This window comes from Somniosus microcephalus, chromosome 9, assembly GCF_052327205.1.
Source record: "Somniosus microcephalus isolate GS21.2 chromosome 9, FLI_Smic_1.0, whole genome shotgun sequence".
NCBI classification, from domain to species: domain Eukaryota; kingdom Metazoa; phylum Chordata; class Chondrichthyes; order Squaliformes; family Somniosidae; genus Somniosus; species Somniosus microcephalus.
In genome coordinates, this window is record NC_140995.1 from 23474063 (window position 1) to 23492506 (window position 18444).

Below are 18444 nucleotides of genomic sequence, written 5' to 3' on the forward strand. Positions count from 1 at the left end.
AAAAATTGTAAAAAAGAAGAAAGACTTACATTTATATAATGCCTTTCATGACTTCAGGACGTCCCAAAGCGCTTTACAGCCAATGAAGTGTAGTCACTGTTGCAATGTAGGAAACGCGGCAGCCAATTTACACAGCAAGCTCCCACAAACAGCAATGTGATAATGACCAGATAATCTGTTTTAGTAATGTTGGTTGAGGGACAAATATTGACCAGGACACCGGGGAGATCTCCCCTGCTCTTCTTAGAATAGTGCCATGGGATCTTTTACAGCCACCTGAGAGGGCAGACGAGACCTCAGTTTAATGTCTCATCCGAAAGACAGCACCTCCGACAGTGCAGCACTCCCTCAGCACTGCACTAGAGTGTCAGCCTAGATTTTTGTGCTCAAGTCTCTGGAGTGGGACTTGAACCCACAACCTACTGACTCAGAGGCAAGACTGCTACCCACTGAGCCATGGCTGACACTATTATGTCAAATTATGTCAAGACATCAGTAATGGGCTGAGGGAATGCTGCATGACATGCGCTACTACTGTGTCCGAGAAAGCATAAGGCCCTGTGGTTCATTTTCTCCCAGCTAAAGCATTGAGTTCCCTGCTCCTCATGATGCATTTCCCAATGTCAAATACAGGAAACTTTGTGATATCCGGCACCGATGGGACCGGCGTGTTGCCGATCTATCAAAACTGCCGGACATACAAAGTTAATGTTGAAGCATACAGAGGTTTTCATCTCCGTATCTGACAACAAACACTGTTGCTTAGCAACAGCTTCTAAAGAGTCGTCTGCAGTTGCAAGCGTCTCTAGCTGAAGCTGTTGCTATAGCTACAGACCTTGCAGTGGCTGACTGGGAAAAAAAAGAACGAGATCTAAAAAAACTTACAGAAAACGGCTCCTGATTTTTGCCGTTAGATCGAGTATTCCGGGCATACAATCTCCGGATAAACCAAAGTTTCCTGTAGATCCATTCTTCAACTTTAATGGAGTTTGTAGGTCATATTAGATAGTCCTTCACAGTTTTTGAACATTTAGTTATATTACTTTTTCAGGTTTTCAGTTTGATACTCAAGCCATCAGCACCGTTAGTGAGTAATCAATGTGCTTCCAAAAAAAAAATGTTTGTACCAAGTTCTGCTAAAGTGTTTAACACTGCCAATTTACAGCAGCCCATTCATTAATGCTGATGGCTGCAATCAATGCCTTAAAAGCTTGTCATTTAAAAATAATGTTACTTACATTTTTAGGCTTTACCTAGATATATTTTGTTTGTTCTAAGTCAAAGACCACTCTCATAAATGAGACCTCACTCTCTACGAGCTGGATTGTGATCAGTATGGCCAATATCTGGTAATGTATTGTTGCCTAGGGTTAAACATACTGGACAGGGCACAAATCCTCTGATCTGTCAGAAGAGGTAAAATTAGCTTTCTATCCCTTGGCTTAGGCTATAAATTATGGAAAAGGTTTATTAAAAGTAGTTTATTAAAACAGATTACAGTAGTCTGCAGAATGTAACTATTCTAGCTTTGATTTAGGAAATAATAGGGGCAGCCTTTCACTAACTCCATCAGTCAATACTGATAGCTTCCTTTAACAATAGTTTACAAAGTTTGTGTTGAGCTTGGTTGCAGCAGTGTTGGAGGCCAAAAGTAGAAAGGTTGGAGTGAGAATGTGAAGGTGAGTTTAATTAGTGAGCCCCAGAAAGGTCAGGTTCAAACTTGCGGCCAGAATGAATATGTTCGGCTGGCTTATCCTCCTTAGTTTCTGACAAATTTCGACCCAGATCAATCTCTCTCTCAGCAAAGTTTCCAGACAGGTTTCTGCTACATTCACTGGAACTGCATCCACAGCAGAGTCCAGTCGACACAAGGTGCCATGCAGCTGTTCTTGGTTAAAAAAAGAACAACACAGAAGCGTTACAGTTAAAAAGGAATAAAGTGTATCTAGTGATAGAGTAGGGGAGATATTCTGTACATGTTTTGAAACAAAAATAAGATTCCTTGCTTTCTGCCAGGGGGTCACAGTCTCAGAATAAGGCCCATAGTGTGCGACAAGCTGCTCTGTTGGCAATAAGCAAGATGTCCCTGAGGACAAGAACTCTTGAACTACACTGCGTTACCCTGTATCCGAGTGAAGGTACAAAGATTATTAACGATCGTTATATATTGTATTTTAAATATTTCAGGTCCCCCAGGATGAATGGGGAGGATATCCACTGGGAGGCAAAGATGAGGAGATTCCTTGCCGACGGATGAGAAGTGGCAGCTATATTAAGGCGATGGGAGATGAAGAAAGCGGTGAATCTGACACTAGCCCAAAAGGTTCACCGAAAGCTGCTAGTCTCCATGAAACCCTAATGAAAGCTGCTGGTCAGAAAGTAGATAATCAGAAGTAAGCATTCCTTTCATTTTCGGTCTTTTTCCGCTAGGAAGCGCAGCGTTGGATGGGTGTGTGTTGGGTGTTGGGGCGGGTTGGGAGGGTGGTTATTGCACCTTATGCTTCTCATTAGGTTAAACATCTGAAGTATGTTATGTGTAATATATGTAACAACTCAGAACCAGGAGTGTGCTGTAAGGAAAGAAAACTTCGAGCTTCAGATGATATTATAAATTGCACGTGCAAAATCTGAATAATATATGAATACCATCTGAGTCCCAAGACCAGTTGGAAACACCCTTTTATATATGATTGTCAATAGTGGAGTACTGTGTTCAGTTCTAGGCAGTGCAGCTTGGGAAGGATATATTGCCCATGGAGGGGATGCACCGTAGATTCACCAGAAAGATACCAGGGCTAAAGGGGATAAATTATGAGGACAGGTTGCATAGACTGAATCATAGAATAGTACAGCACAGAAGGAGGCCATTCGGCCCATCGAGCCTGCGCCAGCTCTTTCGAAGAGCAATCCAGTTAGTCCCACTCCCCCGCTCTTTCCCCATATCCCTGCAATTTTTTCTCCTTCAAGTATTTATACAATTCCCTTTTGAAGGCTACTATTGAATCTGTATCCACCGCCCTATCAGGCAGTGCATTCCAAATCCTCACCACTTGTTGCATAAAAAAGTTTTCTGGTTCTTTAGCCAGTCACCTTCAATCTGTGCCCTCTCATTATGAACCCTTCAGCCATTGGAAACAGTTTCTCTTTATTTACTCTACCTAAATCCTTCATGATTTTAAACACCTCTATCAAATCTCCTCTTAGCTTTCTCTGCACCAAGGAGAACCACCCCAGCTTCTCCAGTCTATCCACGTAACTGTATTCCCTCATCCCTGGAACCATTCTAGTAAATCTCTTCTGTACCCTCTCCAAAGCCTTCACTTCCTTCCTAAAGTGTGGTGCCCAGAATTGGACACAATGCTCCAGCTGGAGCCGAACGTCCTGGCTTTTATACTCTATGCCTCTATTTATATAGCCCAGGATCCCATATGCTTTATTAACTGTTTTGTTAACCTGTCCTGCCACCTTCAAAGATTTGTACACAAACAACCCCCAGGTCTCTCTGTTCTCGCACTCTCTTTAAAATGTAACCATTTAGTGTGTCTGGTCTCTCCTCATTCTTCCTACCAAAATGAAGCACCTCACACTTCCCTTTGTTGAATTTAATCTGACTGGGCTTGATTCCTTTGAATGAAGAAGATTACGGGGTGATCTAATGGAGGTGTTTGAGATGATTAAAGGAGTTGATAGGGTGGATAGAGAGAAACTATTTTGTCTAGTGACGGAGTTCAGAACAAGGGGGCATAACCTTAAAATTAGAGCCAGGCCATTCAGGGGTGATGTCAGGAAGCACTTCTTCACACAGAGGGTAGTAGGAACTTGGAACTCTCACCCCCAAAAAGCTGTTGAGGCTGGGGGTCAATTGAAAATTTCAACACTGAGATTGATAGATTTTTGTTCGGCAAGGGTATCAAAGGGATATGGAGCGAATGCATGTAAATGGAATTAAGATACACATCAGCCATGATGTAATTGAATGGCGGAACAGGGGCTGAAGGGCCAACTCCTGATCCTATATTCCTATGTTCCTTTGTAATAGTGGAGTTGGGCATTAGATTTTTGATGAAGGCACTCGGAACTATCAAATGATTTTTACCAGGGTGTGTGGCACATGGTCCATGTAACATTGTATATGGGGTGGGTGGCATATGGTGCAGGGTGTGTGGTGCTTGATGTATGATACACAGGATGTAGTATGCAGTGGCTGGAAGAAGATGATGGAAAATAGAGACAACAAAAAAATAATGTAGAAAATGTGTTTCTTTTTAAATCCAGTACATGACTCCTATTTTCCTTAAGTGTTGCTGAGATTGGGCGAGTTAAATTGAGTGAAAGCAGTAGCAGACCGTGCACTGAAGTAGATCCATTTACAACGATATTGCCGAATGACCAATTTGAGCGCGATACCGGTTGTGAAAGTTGCTGGTATTTCTATCTCACATTGGGGAGGAATTTCTTCACCCAGAGAGTGGTGAACCTGTGGAATTCTCTACCACAGAAGGCAGTAGAAGCCAATTCATTAAATATATTCAAGAAGGCGTTGGACATATTTCTTAAGGCTAAAGGGATCCAGGGGTATGGGGAGAAAGCAGGGACCGGGTACTGAAATTGGATGATCATCCATGATTTCATTGAATGGCAGAGCAGGCTCGAGGGGCCGAATGGCCTACTCCTGCTCCTATCTTCTATGTTTCTATGGGACAATGAGCACAGGAAACATGATCCTACTAATGTTCCATTGCTGCAAATCTGAACTGCTAGGAGAAGCAGTGATTGAATTTTTTGAGTTGTCTTTATTTAATACTTCAGTGAGCTCAACGTGGCATATAATTAGTCAGAGAAAAGGTGGTGGTTATCTTAATGATGGAACGTAAAAATCTGCGATAAGTACTCCGTGCGCGTTTATGCATTTTCATCTAAAAGCACTAACTAGAGTATAGAAACAGAAAATGGTGGCAATGGCCATCAGCGTCTGAAAGGAGAAACGTAAGTTGAGGTTTTGGGTGGGATCCTTTATCAAAGTTGACCTGCTGTGCATTTCTAACTCTCCCTGGTTTTATTTTAGGGTGCCTTTAGACTGAGGCTGCAGTTATTGTGTAAATGCAGCCGAAATCCAGAGGTAGAACGCGACCTGACACCGGCGATGTCTCACTCCACTTCATTTCGCAGTCACCGTGAGCCTTGAGACGCACAATTTACACAACACACATTTAGCATGCTGCCAAACGCTGACTTTAAACCTTGACTGTGAGTGCACCTGACGATGTCCAGCATTCGTGATTTTTCTCTTTATGTCTACAAGAGGCAGTGCACTTTGTTTGCGCAGGGCTGCTTATCAGCCATCGGAAGATACAATATCGTCCATTTATTTGTTTGGCACAGAAAGGATATGCCACGGTTAGAACCGAGAGATGATTAACACCTCCAGACAACAGGCTCACCAGATAATTCATGTACAACAACGTTGGGAGTTAGTTATGGTCAGCCGTAAAAGTGGTACAATTTACTGCCGGCCATGACTTGTTGGCCTAGAAATTGGTCTGCGAAGCACCCGTTACTAGGGTGTTACACAGACTACTAAGGCAGGGAGTGCGCACATTCCTGACCGGAAATACGCCGATCATCGTATTGGATGAAGACAAAAAAGATGCGTCCTTTACCCATGCCAGAAGCAGGCGTTAGTCCCTTTGCATGTGAAAATAAAGGGCCTAAGGCCTGTTTGAGGTTCCCTGTCCAAAATTGGTTTGCCCTGAGGCAGCTCGTGCCAGTGTCAGCTGTACTCAAGGAAACTAGTCCTAGGGATCACCTGCTAGGCCCAACCAAAAAGGTAAATAACTTACCTGAATGTGAAGCCAGGAAGAGTAGGAGTGCCCCTCCCGAGCCCACATTAAACAATTGCCCCCGGCTCCCCCCACATCACCCCCGCTTCCGAACCCGATCTCCCGCCTTGACACCCAATCTCCCCCGCTTCCTCTCCCTGCCCCACATTCCCCTGCCCCCCCCCCCCCCACAATCCCCAACCTCATTTGAGGCCAATTCATTAAATATATTCAAGAAGGAGTTAGATATATTTCTTAAGGCTAAAGGGATCAAGGGATATGGGGAGAAAGCAGGGACAGGGTACTGAATTTGGATGATCAGCCATGATCTCATTAAATGGCGGAGCAGGCTCGAGGGGCCGAATGGCCTACTCCTGCTCCTATCTTCTATGTTTCTATGTTTCTCATGGTCCCTGACCCCCGATTCTCATACACCAGCTCCCCGTCCCGCTTTCCCTGCCATTCCGATCCTCGGTCCCGATCTCGGACCCAACCCCCGGCCCCACTTACCTGAAGGCCACTGTGATAAAGTAGTGACTGAACTTTCTACTACTCATCACCAGTGGACTCCATTATTATGAAACCCAAGGCCCAAAGTAGCTGTGCCCCCCCTTGCTGGTGGACCTTGAGAAACTGGTGGCTGAGAGTGTCAAATCAGTCTTCTTTTTCTTCTTCTTCACTCTCCTCTCCGTCTTCTTGGTCAGCCACTGGCTAGGCAGGCTGCATTTCTTTGGTGTGTGAAATGAGGAAGGCACAAGGGTGGAGTTGTGGTGAGGGGAGGGCGGAAATGCAAGAGGTGCATGCCAGAAGGAAGATAACATATGAGGATACCAGCATCTTTTATCCTTTCAGCCCTGCCGCTGGCCAAGGGCTCACTGTCTCCTCCAAGGGGGTGAGGTGAGGCTAGGAATGGAAGATGTGCCTCGTGATTGGTGCAGATTGTTGGTAGGTGAGTGATTGGGGGTGGGGGTCGTGGATTGAGCAGTGTGTGAGGCTAGTGGTGCAGTTGGTAGGAGACGGCTTTTGAAGATGCATTCACTGACTTTGACCAGTGGTCTGAGGTCATGAAGCTTCTTTGGGCACTGGAGCCAGGTGGTGGGGCGACACTGCTGGCAGTGACGGCCTTAATGATGTACTCCCACATCGTTCTTTCTGGAGGGCCTCCTGACCCCTGTGGGTAGAGGGCCGCTCTTGCAGTGTTGACCCCCTGCACAAAGCTGGAGTGCTGCGTGTGAGACCCTCGGTGCCCCTTCCCTGGCTTGCTGAGCCATGTGTGTTAGTGCTGAGGCAGTTTTCCCATTTGTTGAGGTTAGGAAGGTAATTCAGCTTTAACTGCTGAATATTCACATTTGGAACTTCTTTTAAATATTGAATATTTCCTAAAAGGCAGAATGGGCTGAAAAATGTATTGATTCACTGCATTTTATTTTGTATTGCTTCAGTGTGCATGGCCCCTTTAATTCTCAGACCTCTTCATTGCCCACATTTCTCTGCGAGCTCCACAGCTTCGCGCACAGCAGCTGTGGGAAGCTGCAACACTGGACCTGGACAGGAACTTCGTCGCAGATCCCTCCAGCAACACCACCAGGACGGCATTGCATGGAAGGTGAGCGCTGCAACACCAATCTCCATGCCCCCCATCCAGACCAATTTCACTCGGTTAGCATTGCGGCCATTTCCAGCGGCTGTTAACTGCACCGGCAACTTCCCTGCAAACACAAATTTCCCCCCCCGCCATTGTTCTGCAAAGTTACCAGCCCATAATTGTGGTTTAAAAATGTAAATCATTCATATACCTTTGACCACTTATGGTGCACGTGGCGTGGGTTCTTCTATTGTACGAGACAATTCTATTGTGGAGAATTTTTAAATAGCTTTTGTCTCCCAAATGTTTTTTTATTTGATAGAAGTGTTGCTGAAGCAGTGGTACAGGTAGACCTCTGCCAGCAGATGCAGAACCCATCGAGTGGTGATTGCGACCTCCTTTGGTCCAGAAATGGTACTGCAGCACCACTCAGATTTGCCCTTTGAGTGTCACAGTCCCCTTTGGAGGAGCGGAACATAGCAACAGGAGTAGGCCATTCAGCCCCTCAAGCCTGTTCCGCTGTTCAACGAGATCATGGGTGATCTGTATCCTAACTCCATCCTCCCAGCTTTAGCTCCACATCCCTTAATACCCATGTCTAGCAAAAACCTATCCATCCCAGATTTAAAATTTTTGGCCCGTATTTTCCGATGCCTACGGGTGTGTACGGGCTGTGTACACACCCATAGGGACATCGGAAATGCCGGTTTCGGGCATGCGAAGCGCATACGCTGAAAACCGGCATTTCCGATCTGTCGGACGCCTGCCCTGGAGAAGGGCCTCTGCGGGGGGGAGAGTTCCGCTTTCTGCAGAACCTCCGCCCGCAGAAAACATTTAGAAATCTTATGCCCAGCGTAAGGCCTGCTTTTACCAGCGTAAGAGTTGAAAAAGTAAAAGAAAAGAAAAAAAAATTTCCACTCATTTATAATTTTAAAATACATTTAAAAAGGTAAGTTTATTTTTAGCCCCGTAAAAAACTTTAATTATTTTTTTCAAAAAATTAAATTTTTGTTTAAAATATTTAATTTATTGTAATTTTAACTCATTTTAAAAACATGATGGTTTTTTAAAATTTATTTAATGTTTTAGTGTCTTTTTGGGGTGATCTCCATTCATATATTTGACAGGTCTATCTGTCAAAAGTATGAAGGGAGATTTCCTTCTCCTATTGGCTGGCTTGGCCCACGTGATCCCAGGGACGCTTGCGAACCACATGCGCCTCTGGGCTACGTGGGCCCTGCACATTTCGACTGTGGAGAGGCTCAGGATCAGAAGTGTCCGGACCTCGGGGGCCCTCGGGTAAGTTCGTAGATTTTTTTCCGATAGGAGGCCTCCGCACGCAGAAAGCCTCCTATCGGAAATTACGGGCCATTAATTGAGCTAGCATCTACTGCTTCTTGTGGGAGAGACTTCCACACTTTTACCGCCCTTTGCATGAAGAGGTGTTTCTTAATTCTCTCCTGAATGGCCTGGCTCTGATTTTAAGGTTATGTCCCCTTGTCCTTGACTCCCCCACCAGCGGAAAACGTTTCTCTCTATCTATCCTATCAATTCCTTTCAAATTCCTAAAAATCTCAATCAAATCATCCCTGAATCCTCTATATTCCATGTAACCTCTTGCCATAATCTAACCCTTGGAGTTCTGGTAACATTCTGGTGAATCTGTACTGCGCTCCTTCCAAGGCCAATATATCCTTTCTAAGGTGTGGTGCCCAGAACTGTACACAATACTCCAGATGTAGTCTAACCAGTGTTTTGTATAGCTATAGCAAAATGTCCTTCCCTTTATATTCTAGCACTCTAGTTATAAAGGCTAACATTCCATTAGGCTTTTTGATTATTTTGACCTGACTGCTACATTTTAGTGATCTGTCTACATGGATCCCTAAATCTCTTTGGACCACCACTGTTCCTAGCTTTTCACCATTTAAAAAATAATCAGATTTATCCTTTTTTGGTCCAAAATGGATGATCTCACATTTACCTCAGTTGAAATCCATCTTCCACAGTTTTGTCCGCTCACTTAATTTATCATTGGCCTGGAATTTGCGGTCAGCGGCAAAGCGACGTCGATCATCGCTGCTCACAAAGATCTCACGGGCTCTGTGATGAAAACTTTAGCTTTCTCGACCTTAATTTGATTGTAGCGCTGTCAGAAGGAGATCTCCAGCGTGCAGCAGCAGTGATGTCATCAAGCTCTCTAAGCAGACAATCACATTTAAGAATTCTCACAGACTGCAAACCAGGAAATAAAACACAGCTTTTGTCATTCATTTAAAAAAAAAACTTTACAGAGAGCAAAATAAAGATTGGGACGTACACATGGGGTTAAGGTAGAAGCTGAAATATCATTAAAAAACTTTAAAAAAAACATTTTAAAAATATTTTATTATTTTAAAAATCTAGTAACTTTTATCATAATGGAGAAATTTGACATTTCTCAGCAAAAACATTGTTTTTCAGGGCCAATGTTCTGCAGTCAATATGCCATTAAAACCCCAGTTACACCTCTTTCAACAAAACTTAACATTTTATGGTGTGTTTAACAGCAATATTAGAGCGGAAAAGGGGACGTTTTCGTCAGTTCAAGTGATTTCACTGATTGCCAGCTATGGAGAGTTCCACAGGGCAGCCTGTGGCAGAGCAGAAAATAACTGACCGCAACTTCAAGATTTCTGTAATAACAACAGAAAATGCTGGAAATACTCAGCAGGCCAGGCAGCATCCATGAAGAGAGAAACAGAGTTAATGTTTCAGGTCTGGGACCCTTCATCAGAACTGGAAAAAGCTGGAGATGTAACATATTAAGCAGGTGCAGAGACAGCTTACAAAAGTACAGGATATTCTTTCTATTTCTTCCTCCCCTCCTAACCCCCCTCCCCCCTGTCTCTGCACCTGCTTAATTTTGCAATTTTATTCAAGATTTCTGTGTTTATTTGTGCATGCGCTGAATCCTGAAGTTACGGTCAGTTTCAGAGGGGTAATGACGGCGAACACTGACAGTTTTGCCAACATTACCACCGCAAAACCCGGGCCAATGTCTCTTTGTAATTTTATACTCCCGTCTACACTACTTCTTACTATGCCACCAATCTTTGTGTCATCGGCGAACTTGGATAGATGGCTCTCTATTGTGTTATCTAAATATAGTGAATAGTTGAGGCCCCAGAACAGATCCTTGTGGGACATCACTAGTCAATTCCTTCCAATTTTAGTACATACCCATTATGCCTACTCTCTGTCTTCTACCGCCTAACCAATCTGCTAACCAGGTCATTAATTTGCCTTCAAGCCCATGAGCTTTAATTTTATCTAACTGTCTCTTATGTGGAGCGTGTAGGCCACTTTGGCCTAGATTTTGATCTGAGGACCTGAACGGAGAGGCCCGAGGATCGATGTAAATTGGTCCTCGGGCCTCAATAGCATACTTGGTCACGTCTCCACAGGCAGCTCATCCGAGCGAAAAGATCGATGTTGGGCCTCCTGCCTCACTGGCAAAAGCTAAGTACCAGGAGGGGGGAGATTGGAATGGGCTATTGAGGGGAGGGGGAGCACTCCTGCTTCTCCTGACTACACAGGATCTTTTTTGTTAAGAAAAAAAATTCACCTACCTTTCATTGGCGGCTGCAGGGAATTCTGAATGGTCCATCTTTGACTAATTTCTGAATGGGGTCCTTCAAAGGGCTCCTAATTTACATATTTGAGGGGCCTCATGCCTGTTTTAGATGTCCGCCTGAAACATGGGTGTAACGCATACCAATTTCTACCCTATTGCGTTGTAATCGGGCTATGCGATATAGCAGAACTGGAATCATGCCTTTGTGAAATTAGCAGACAAGAGAATGCAGTACAAATGTACTAACTCATTTGTTACCAATGTTGCACTGCCCCACTTCAACCCAATTACTTTAATTTGATTTACAGAATTTCTTGACAAAAGATTACAGTTAGATTTGCATTGTAACTTCAGTGTTAAAATAATTTGCTTAATTTACTTACAATTTAAAAGGAGTATCGGTGCTTATCAGATTGAGATCCAATTAGCCAGGCATGTTTTGAAGTTATTTCTGAATCTCATTAGTCCACTATTATTTTTCTGAGTTTGTCCAATTCAAATTGAATTAAACTTGAACTGTCCTCTCAGCTATTACTGTCAGGTCACACCTGAAGCTACCTAGCTGCAGGCAAAAAAATTAAAAGAATATGAATTTGGGAATCTGGATGTAAAAAGCTCTCTCCCTCTCTCTGTGACCCCACTCTCTCTGTGACCCCACTTTCTCTGTGACCCCACTTTCTCTGTGACCCCACTTTCTCTCTGACCCCACTTTCTCTGTCACCCCACTCTCTGACCCCACAAACAGTATAAAAAGACCATTGCTAGTGCGAGCAAGCACTGAGTGCGAGGTCAGCAGAGAGTGCTGTGAGTTTGGGTAAATGTGAGAGTTCTTTAATTGTTATTTCTCTTTAAATCATTTTTGATAAGATTACTTAAGCAGTTTAAGTAAAAGGGAAAAATTAAGTATTTGGGATTCTGTTGGTTTAAGAAGAGTAAAACAAGGTTACACTGCAGTAGGAGTAAATTGGCACAGCAGGCAGTGAAAACCAGTTTTCTAACCAATCAGCAGGGGTGACTCATTTGGCTGCAAACAAACAAACAGTATAAAAAGACCATTGCTAGTGTGAGCAAGCACTGAGTGCGAGGTCAGCAGAGAGTGCTGTGAGTTTGGGTAAGTGTGAGTTAGGGTAAGTGGGGTGTTAGGTGCTCTTTTCAAACTTTAACTCTGTGGGTTGTAGTTAATAAGGCCTTTCTGGTGCAGAGTGACTGTTGGTAAACCATTTAACTGCTGTAACTAGAGGGATTGATTTAATTTAAATCCAATTAATTAAAGGGGATGCTAGCATCTAAAATCGGGCAGAGGGTGTCCATAACTAACAATAAAAAATTTAATTAATTACATAGAATGGAGCAGGTGATGTGCTACTGTTGCGAGATGTGGGAGCCGGTGAACCCCATTGAGGCTCACGATGATTACGTCTGTGACAAGTGTCTGTTGCTACAGGAACTCCAGCTCCGTGTTGATGAGCTGCAGTCTGAGCTTCAGACACTGCGACACATCAGGGAGGGGGAGAAGTACCTGGACTCTGTGTATCAGGAGGTGGTCACACCTATGAAGTTAAGCAATTCAGATGTAGCCCATGGTCAGGGACAGGACGGTGTGACTATGAGTGAGGCAGGTACGGGGATCCAGGAGGTAGAGCTGGAGGAGCCACAGCCCTTGCTCTTGACCAACAGGTTTGAGGTTCTTACTCCCTGTGGGGACAGGAGCAGGGACTGCAGGGAGGATGAGCAACCTGGCCACAGCACCGTGGAACGGGGGGCCATTCAAGAGGGGGGAGTAAATAGAACTGTTGTAGTGGTAGGGGATAGTATTATTAGGGGGATAGATAGAGTTCTCTGCAGCCGAGAGCGAGAGTCCCGAAGGCTGTGTTGCCTACCCGGTGCCAGGGTTAAGGACATCTCCTCTGGGCTGAAAAGAAACTTGCAGTGGGAGGGGGTGGATCCAGTTGTCGTGGTCCATGTTGGTACAAACGACGTAGATAGGACTAGGAAGCCGGTTCTGTTAAAGGAGTATGAGCAGCTAGGGATCAAATTAAAAAACAGAACCTCAAGGGTTACCTGAGCCACGAGCGAATTTGGCTAGGACAAGTAAAATTAGAGAGCTAAATGCGTGGCTCAAAGACTGGTGTGGGAGAAATGGGTTTTGCTTCCTGGAACACTGGCACCAGTACTGGGGCAGGAGGGAGCTGTTCCGTTGGGACGGGCTTCACTTGGCCAGTGCTGGGACTAGAGTCCTGGCGGATCATATAACTAGGGCGGTAGAGAGGGCTTTAAAATAACTAGTGGGGGGGAGGTTCCTAGAGAGCAAATAATAAAAATGACAACAGAGAAGGTCATAGACTTAGGTAGCAGTGGGGAAAGTAAAAACCAGAGCGTGTCAGGAAGGGGCAGAAGGTATGGAGTAAAAGGTAAAGTAATAAAAAGGGCAAAAGCAGGAACTAAGTGTCACAAAACATATTTGAAAGTTCTCTATCTGAATGCACGTAGCATTCGTAACAAAATAGACGAGTTAATGGCACAAATAACTACATATGGGTATGATCTTGTGGCCATTACAGAAACATGGCTGCAGGGTGACAATGCCTGGGAATTAAACATACCAGGTTATTTAAGGATCAGGAAGGACAGGCAGGAAGGAAAGGGAGGTGGGGTGGCTATGTTAATAAAGGAAGGAATCACTGTAATACAGAGAAATTATATTGGGTCAAAAGATCAGGATAATGAAACAGTTCGGGTGGAGATAAGGAATAATAAGGGGAAAAAAACACTAGTGGGCGTAGTCTATAGGCCTCCGAACAGTTGCAACTCTGTTGGACGGAGTATCAATCAGGAAATAGTTGAGGCTTGTAATAAGGGAACATCTATAATTATGGGGGATTTTAACTATCATATTAATTGGACAAATCAAATTGGGCAGGGCTGCCTTGAGGATGAGTTAATTGAGTGCATTAGGGATGGGTTTCTTGAGCAGTATGTAACTGAACCGACCAGGGGGCAAGCAACCTTAGATCTGGTCCTGTGTAACGAGACAGGATTAATTAAAAATGTCCTAGTAAAGGATCCCCTTGGAATGAGTGACCATAACATGGTTGAATTCCATATTCAATTAGAGGGTGAGAAGGTTGGATCTCAAACAAGCGTGCTAAGCTTGAATAAAGGAGACTATGAAGGTATGAGAGTGGAATTGAGTAGAGTGGATTAGGAAAATAGATTAAAGGGTAAGACGATACATGATCAGTGGTGTACATTTAAGGAGTTATTTTACAACTTCCAAAAAATATATATTCCACTGAGAAGAAAAGGGTGTAAAAGAAAAGACAGCCATCCGTGGCTAAGTAAAGAAATTAAGGATAGTATTCGACTAAAAACAAGGGCATATAAGGTAGCCAAATCTAGTAGGAGGATAGAGGATTGGGAAAACTTTAAAAGACAGCAAAAAATAACAAAAAGATTGATTAAGAAAGGGAAGATAGATTATGAAAGTAAATTAGCAAAAAATATAAAAACAGATAGTAAGAGTTTTTATAGTTATATAAAAAGAAAAAGGGTGGCTAAAGTAAATGTTGGTCCCTTAGAGAATGAGACCGGGAAATTAATGGTGGGAAATATGGAGATGGCAAAAACACTGAATGAATATTTTGTATCAGTCTTTACAGTAGAGGACACTAAGAATATCCCAACACTGGACAAACAGGGGGCTATAGCGGGGGGGGGGTGCTAAACACGATCAAAATCACTAAGGAAGTGGTACTCGGTAAAATAATGGGACTCAAGGCGGATAAATCACCTGGACCGGATGGCTTACATCCTAGGGTCTTGAGGGAAGTGGTGGTAGGGATTGTGGATGCATTGGTAATAATTTTCCAAAACTCCCTGGACTCGGCAAAGGTCCCGGCAGACTGGAAAACTGCTAATGTAACACCCTTATTTAAAAAGGGCAGTAGGCAGAAGGCTGGAAACTATAGACCGGTTAGCCTAACATCTGTGGTAGGTAAAATTTTGGAGTCCATTATTAAGGAGACAGTAACAAGACATTTGGATAATCATAATTTAATAGGACAAAGTCAGCATGGTTTTATGAAGGGGAAGTCATGTTTGACAAATTTGCTGGAGTTCTTTGAGGAAGTAACATATAGGGTGGATAAAGGGGAACCAGTGGACATAGTGTATTTTGACTTCCAAAAGGCATTTGACAAGGTGCCACACAAAAGATTATTGCTTAAGATAAAAAATCACAGGATTGGGGGTAATATTCTGGCATGGATAGAGGATTGTCTATCTAACAGAAGGCAGAGAGTTGGGATAAATGGTTCATTCTCAGACTGGCAATCAGTAACTAGTGGTGTTCCGCAGGGGTCAGTGCTGGGTCCCCAACTCTTTACAATCTCTATTAACGGTTTGCAGGAGGGGACCGAGTGTAACATATCAAAGTTTGCAGATGATACTAAGATGGGGGGGAAAGTAGTGAGTGAGGAGGACATAAAAATCCTGCAAGGGGACATAAACAGGCTAAGTAAGTGGGCAGAGATTTGGCAGATGGAATACAATACTGGAAAGTGTGAGGTTATGCACTTTGGCAGGAAAAATCGTAGAGCAAGTTACTATCTTAATGGCAAGAAACTGGAAAGTACTGAAGTACAAAGGGATCTGGGGGTCCTAGTGCACGAAACTCAAAAGGTTAGTATGCAGGTGCAGCAAGTGATTAAGAAGGCCAATGGAATGTTGGCTTTTATTGCTAGGGGGATAGAATATAAAAATAGGGAGGTATTGCTTCAGTTGTACAAGGTATTGGTGAGACCGCACCTGGAATACTGCATACAGTTTTGGTGTCCATTCTTAAAAAAGGCATACTTGCTCTCGAGTCAGTACAAAGAAGGTTCACTCGGTTAATCCCGGGGATGAGGGGATGGACATATGAGGAGAGGTTGAGTAGATTGGGACTCTACTCATTGGAGTTCAGAAGAATGAGAGGCGATCTTATTGAAACATTTAAGATTGTGAAGGGGTTGGATCGGGTGGATGCGGGGAGGATGTTCCCGATGATGGGTGAAACTAGAACTAGGGGGCATAGTCTTAGAATAAGGGGCTGCTCTTTCAAAACTGAGATGAGGAGGAACTACTTCACTCAGAGGGTGGTAGGTCCATGGAATATGCTGCCCCAAAAAGCTGTAGAAGCTACATCATTACATAAATTTCAAACAGAAATAGACAGTTTCCTAGAAGTAAAGGGAATTAAGGGTTACGGGGAGCGGGCAGGAATTTGGACATGAGTCTAGGTTCGGATCGGTCATGGCCCTGTGGGTAGCGGAGCGGGCCCAGGGGCCGTGTAGCCTGACCCTGCTCCTAGTTCGTGTGTCTAATTCTGTTAGATTCAGGAGATGGTTCTGTGATAGTGGATTGGTGGTTAGGATCAGATCAGCCATGATCTTATTGAATGGCGGAGCAGGCTCGAGGGGCCGATTGGCCTACTCCTGCTCCTATTTCTTATGTTCTTATGTTCTCTCTGTGACCCCACTCTCTCTGTGACCCCACTCTCTCTGTGACCCCACTTTCTCTGACCCCACTCTCTCTGTGACCCCACTCTCTCTGTGACCCCACTCTCTGTGTGACCCCACTCTCTCTGTGACCCCACTTTCTCTGTGACCCCACTCTCTCTGTGACCCCACTCTCTCTGTGACCCCACTCTCTCTGTGACCCCACTCTCTCTCTGACCCCACTTTCTCTGTGACCCCACTCTCTCTGTGACCCCACTCTCTCTGTGACCCACTTTCTCTGTGACCCCACTCTCTCTGTGACCCCACTCTCTCTGTGACCCCACTTTCTCTGTGACCCCACTCTCTCTGTGACCCCACTTTCTCTGTGACCCCACTCTCTCTGTGACCCCACTCTCTCTGTGACCCCACTTTCTCTCTGACTCCACGTTCTCTGTGGCCCCACTCTCTCTGTGACCCCACTCTCTCTGTGACCCCACTCTCTCTGTGACCCCACTCTCTCTGTGACCCCACTCTCTCTGTGACCCCACTTTCTCTGACCCCACTCTCTTTGTGACCCCACTCTCTCTGTGACCCCACTTCCTCTGACCCCACTCTCTCTGTGACCCCACTTTCTCTGTGACCCCACTCTCTCTGTGACCCCACTCTCTGTGTGACCCCACTCTCTCTGTGACCCCACTTTCTCTGTGACCCCACTCTCTCTGTGACCCCACTCTCTCTGTGACCCCACTCTCTCTGTGACCCCACTCTCTCTCTGACCCCACTTTCTCTGTGACCCCACTCTCTCTGTGACCCCACTCTCTCTGTGACCCACTTTCTCTGTGACCCCACTCTCTCTGTGACCCCACTTTCTCTGTGACCCCACTCTCTCTGTGACCCCACTCTCTCTGTGACCCCACTTTCTCTCTGACTCCACGTTCTCTGTGGCCCCACTCTCTCTGTGACCCCACTCTCTCTGTGACCCCACTCTCTCTGTGACCCCACTTTCTCTGTGACCCCACTCTCTCTGTGACCCCACTCTCTCTGTGACTCCACTTTTTCTGCGACACCACTCTCTCTGTGACCCCACTCTCTCTCTGACCCCACTCTCTCTGTGACACCACTCTCTCTGTGACCCCACTCTCTCTGTGACCCCACTTTCTCTGTGACCCCACTCTCTCTGTGACCCCACTTTCTCTGACCCCACTCTCTTTGTGACCCCACTCTCTCTGTGACCCCACTTCCTCTGACCCCACTCTCTCTCTGTGACCCCACTTTCTCTGTGACCCCACTCTCTCTGTGACCCCACTTTCTCTGTGACCCCACTTTCTCTATTCCTCATGTCTTCTCACCACAAAGCTCTTCAATTGGTTCAGGAAATTGAACTAAAAGCTATCTGTATAAAAAAACCATTGGGACCAGGTAATTTCTTATTATAGATGTTCTGAATCAGACACTGCTCCTACGTATCTTTGTACCATATATGATTGGCCTGAATGATAGCCCAAAGCTCATAGGTTTTGGAATCCATGAGGTCAAGTTATCAGTAAAGGGCAATCCCAGCTTTGGTGTTTAGACAAATAATTAATAAAGGTCCTGTCTGAGCTGAAAGGCAAAAGGGAAAAAGACAAAGGGAAGTAAATGCAATAAGTAATTGCTTTGAGAACAAAATTCAAACTAAGATAAGCCTCTACATTATTAATCTCTCAACAAATTATCATTAAACCACATTGCAAATGCATATTAAAGGAAAGCCAACCAGAATAAGGACTTTATGGAGGATGGAGAACATTGGAGCAATCGAGTCTGGAGGTGACAAAGGCAGAGGTAAGCAATATTATGTGGGTAGACGTGAGGGATCTTTGTGATGGGGAAATGGAGTCGGAAGCTCAGCTCATGGTTGGACAAGACACTGAGGTTTTAAATATTTTGGTTCAGCCTGAGACAGGA

General features: G+C 44.6%; 1 protein-coding gene across 1 annotated transcript in view; it reads left to right on the forward strand.

Annotated features, from left to right (window-relative positions):
- Nucleotides 1–18444, forward strand: part of dlgap2a (discs, large (Drosophila) homolog-associated protein 2a) — a 212390-nt gene that overhangs the window by 48821 nt on the left and 145125 nt on the right. The window contains exon 2 of the mRNA XM_085996433.1: nt 2188–2393. Within this exon, the coding sequence (XP_085852559.1) occupies nt 2188–2393 (206 nt within the window). The remainder of the gene's footprint in view (nt 1–2187; nt 2394–18444) is intronic.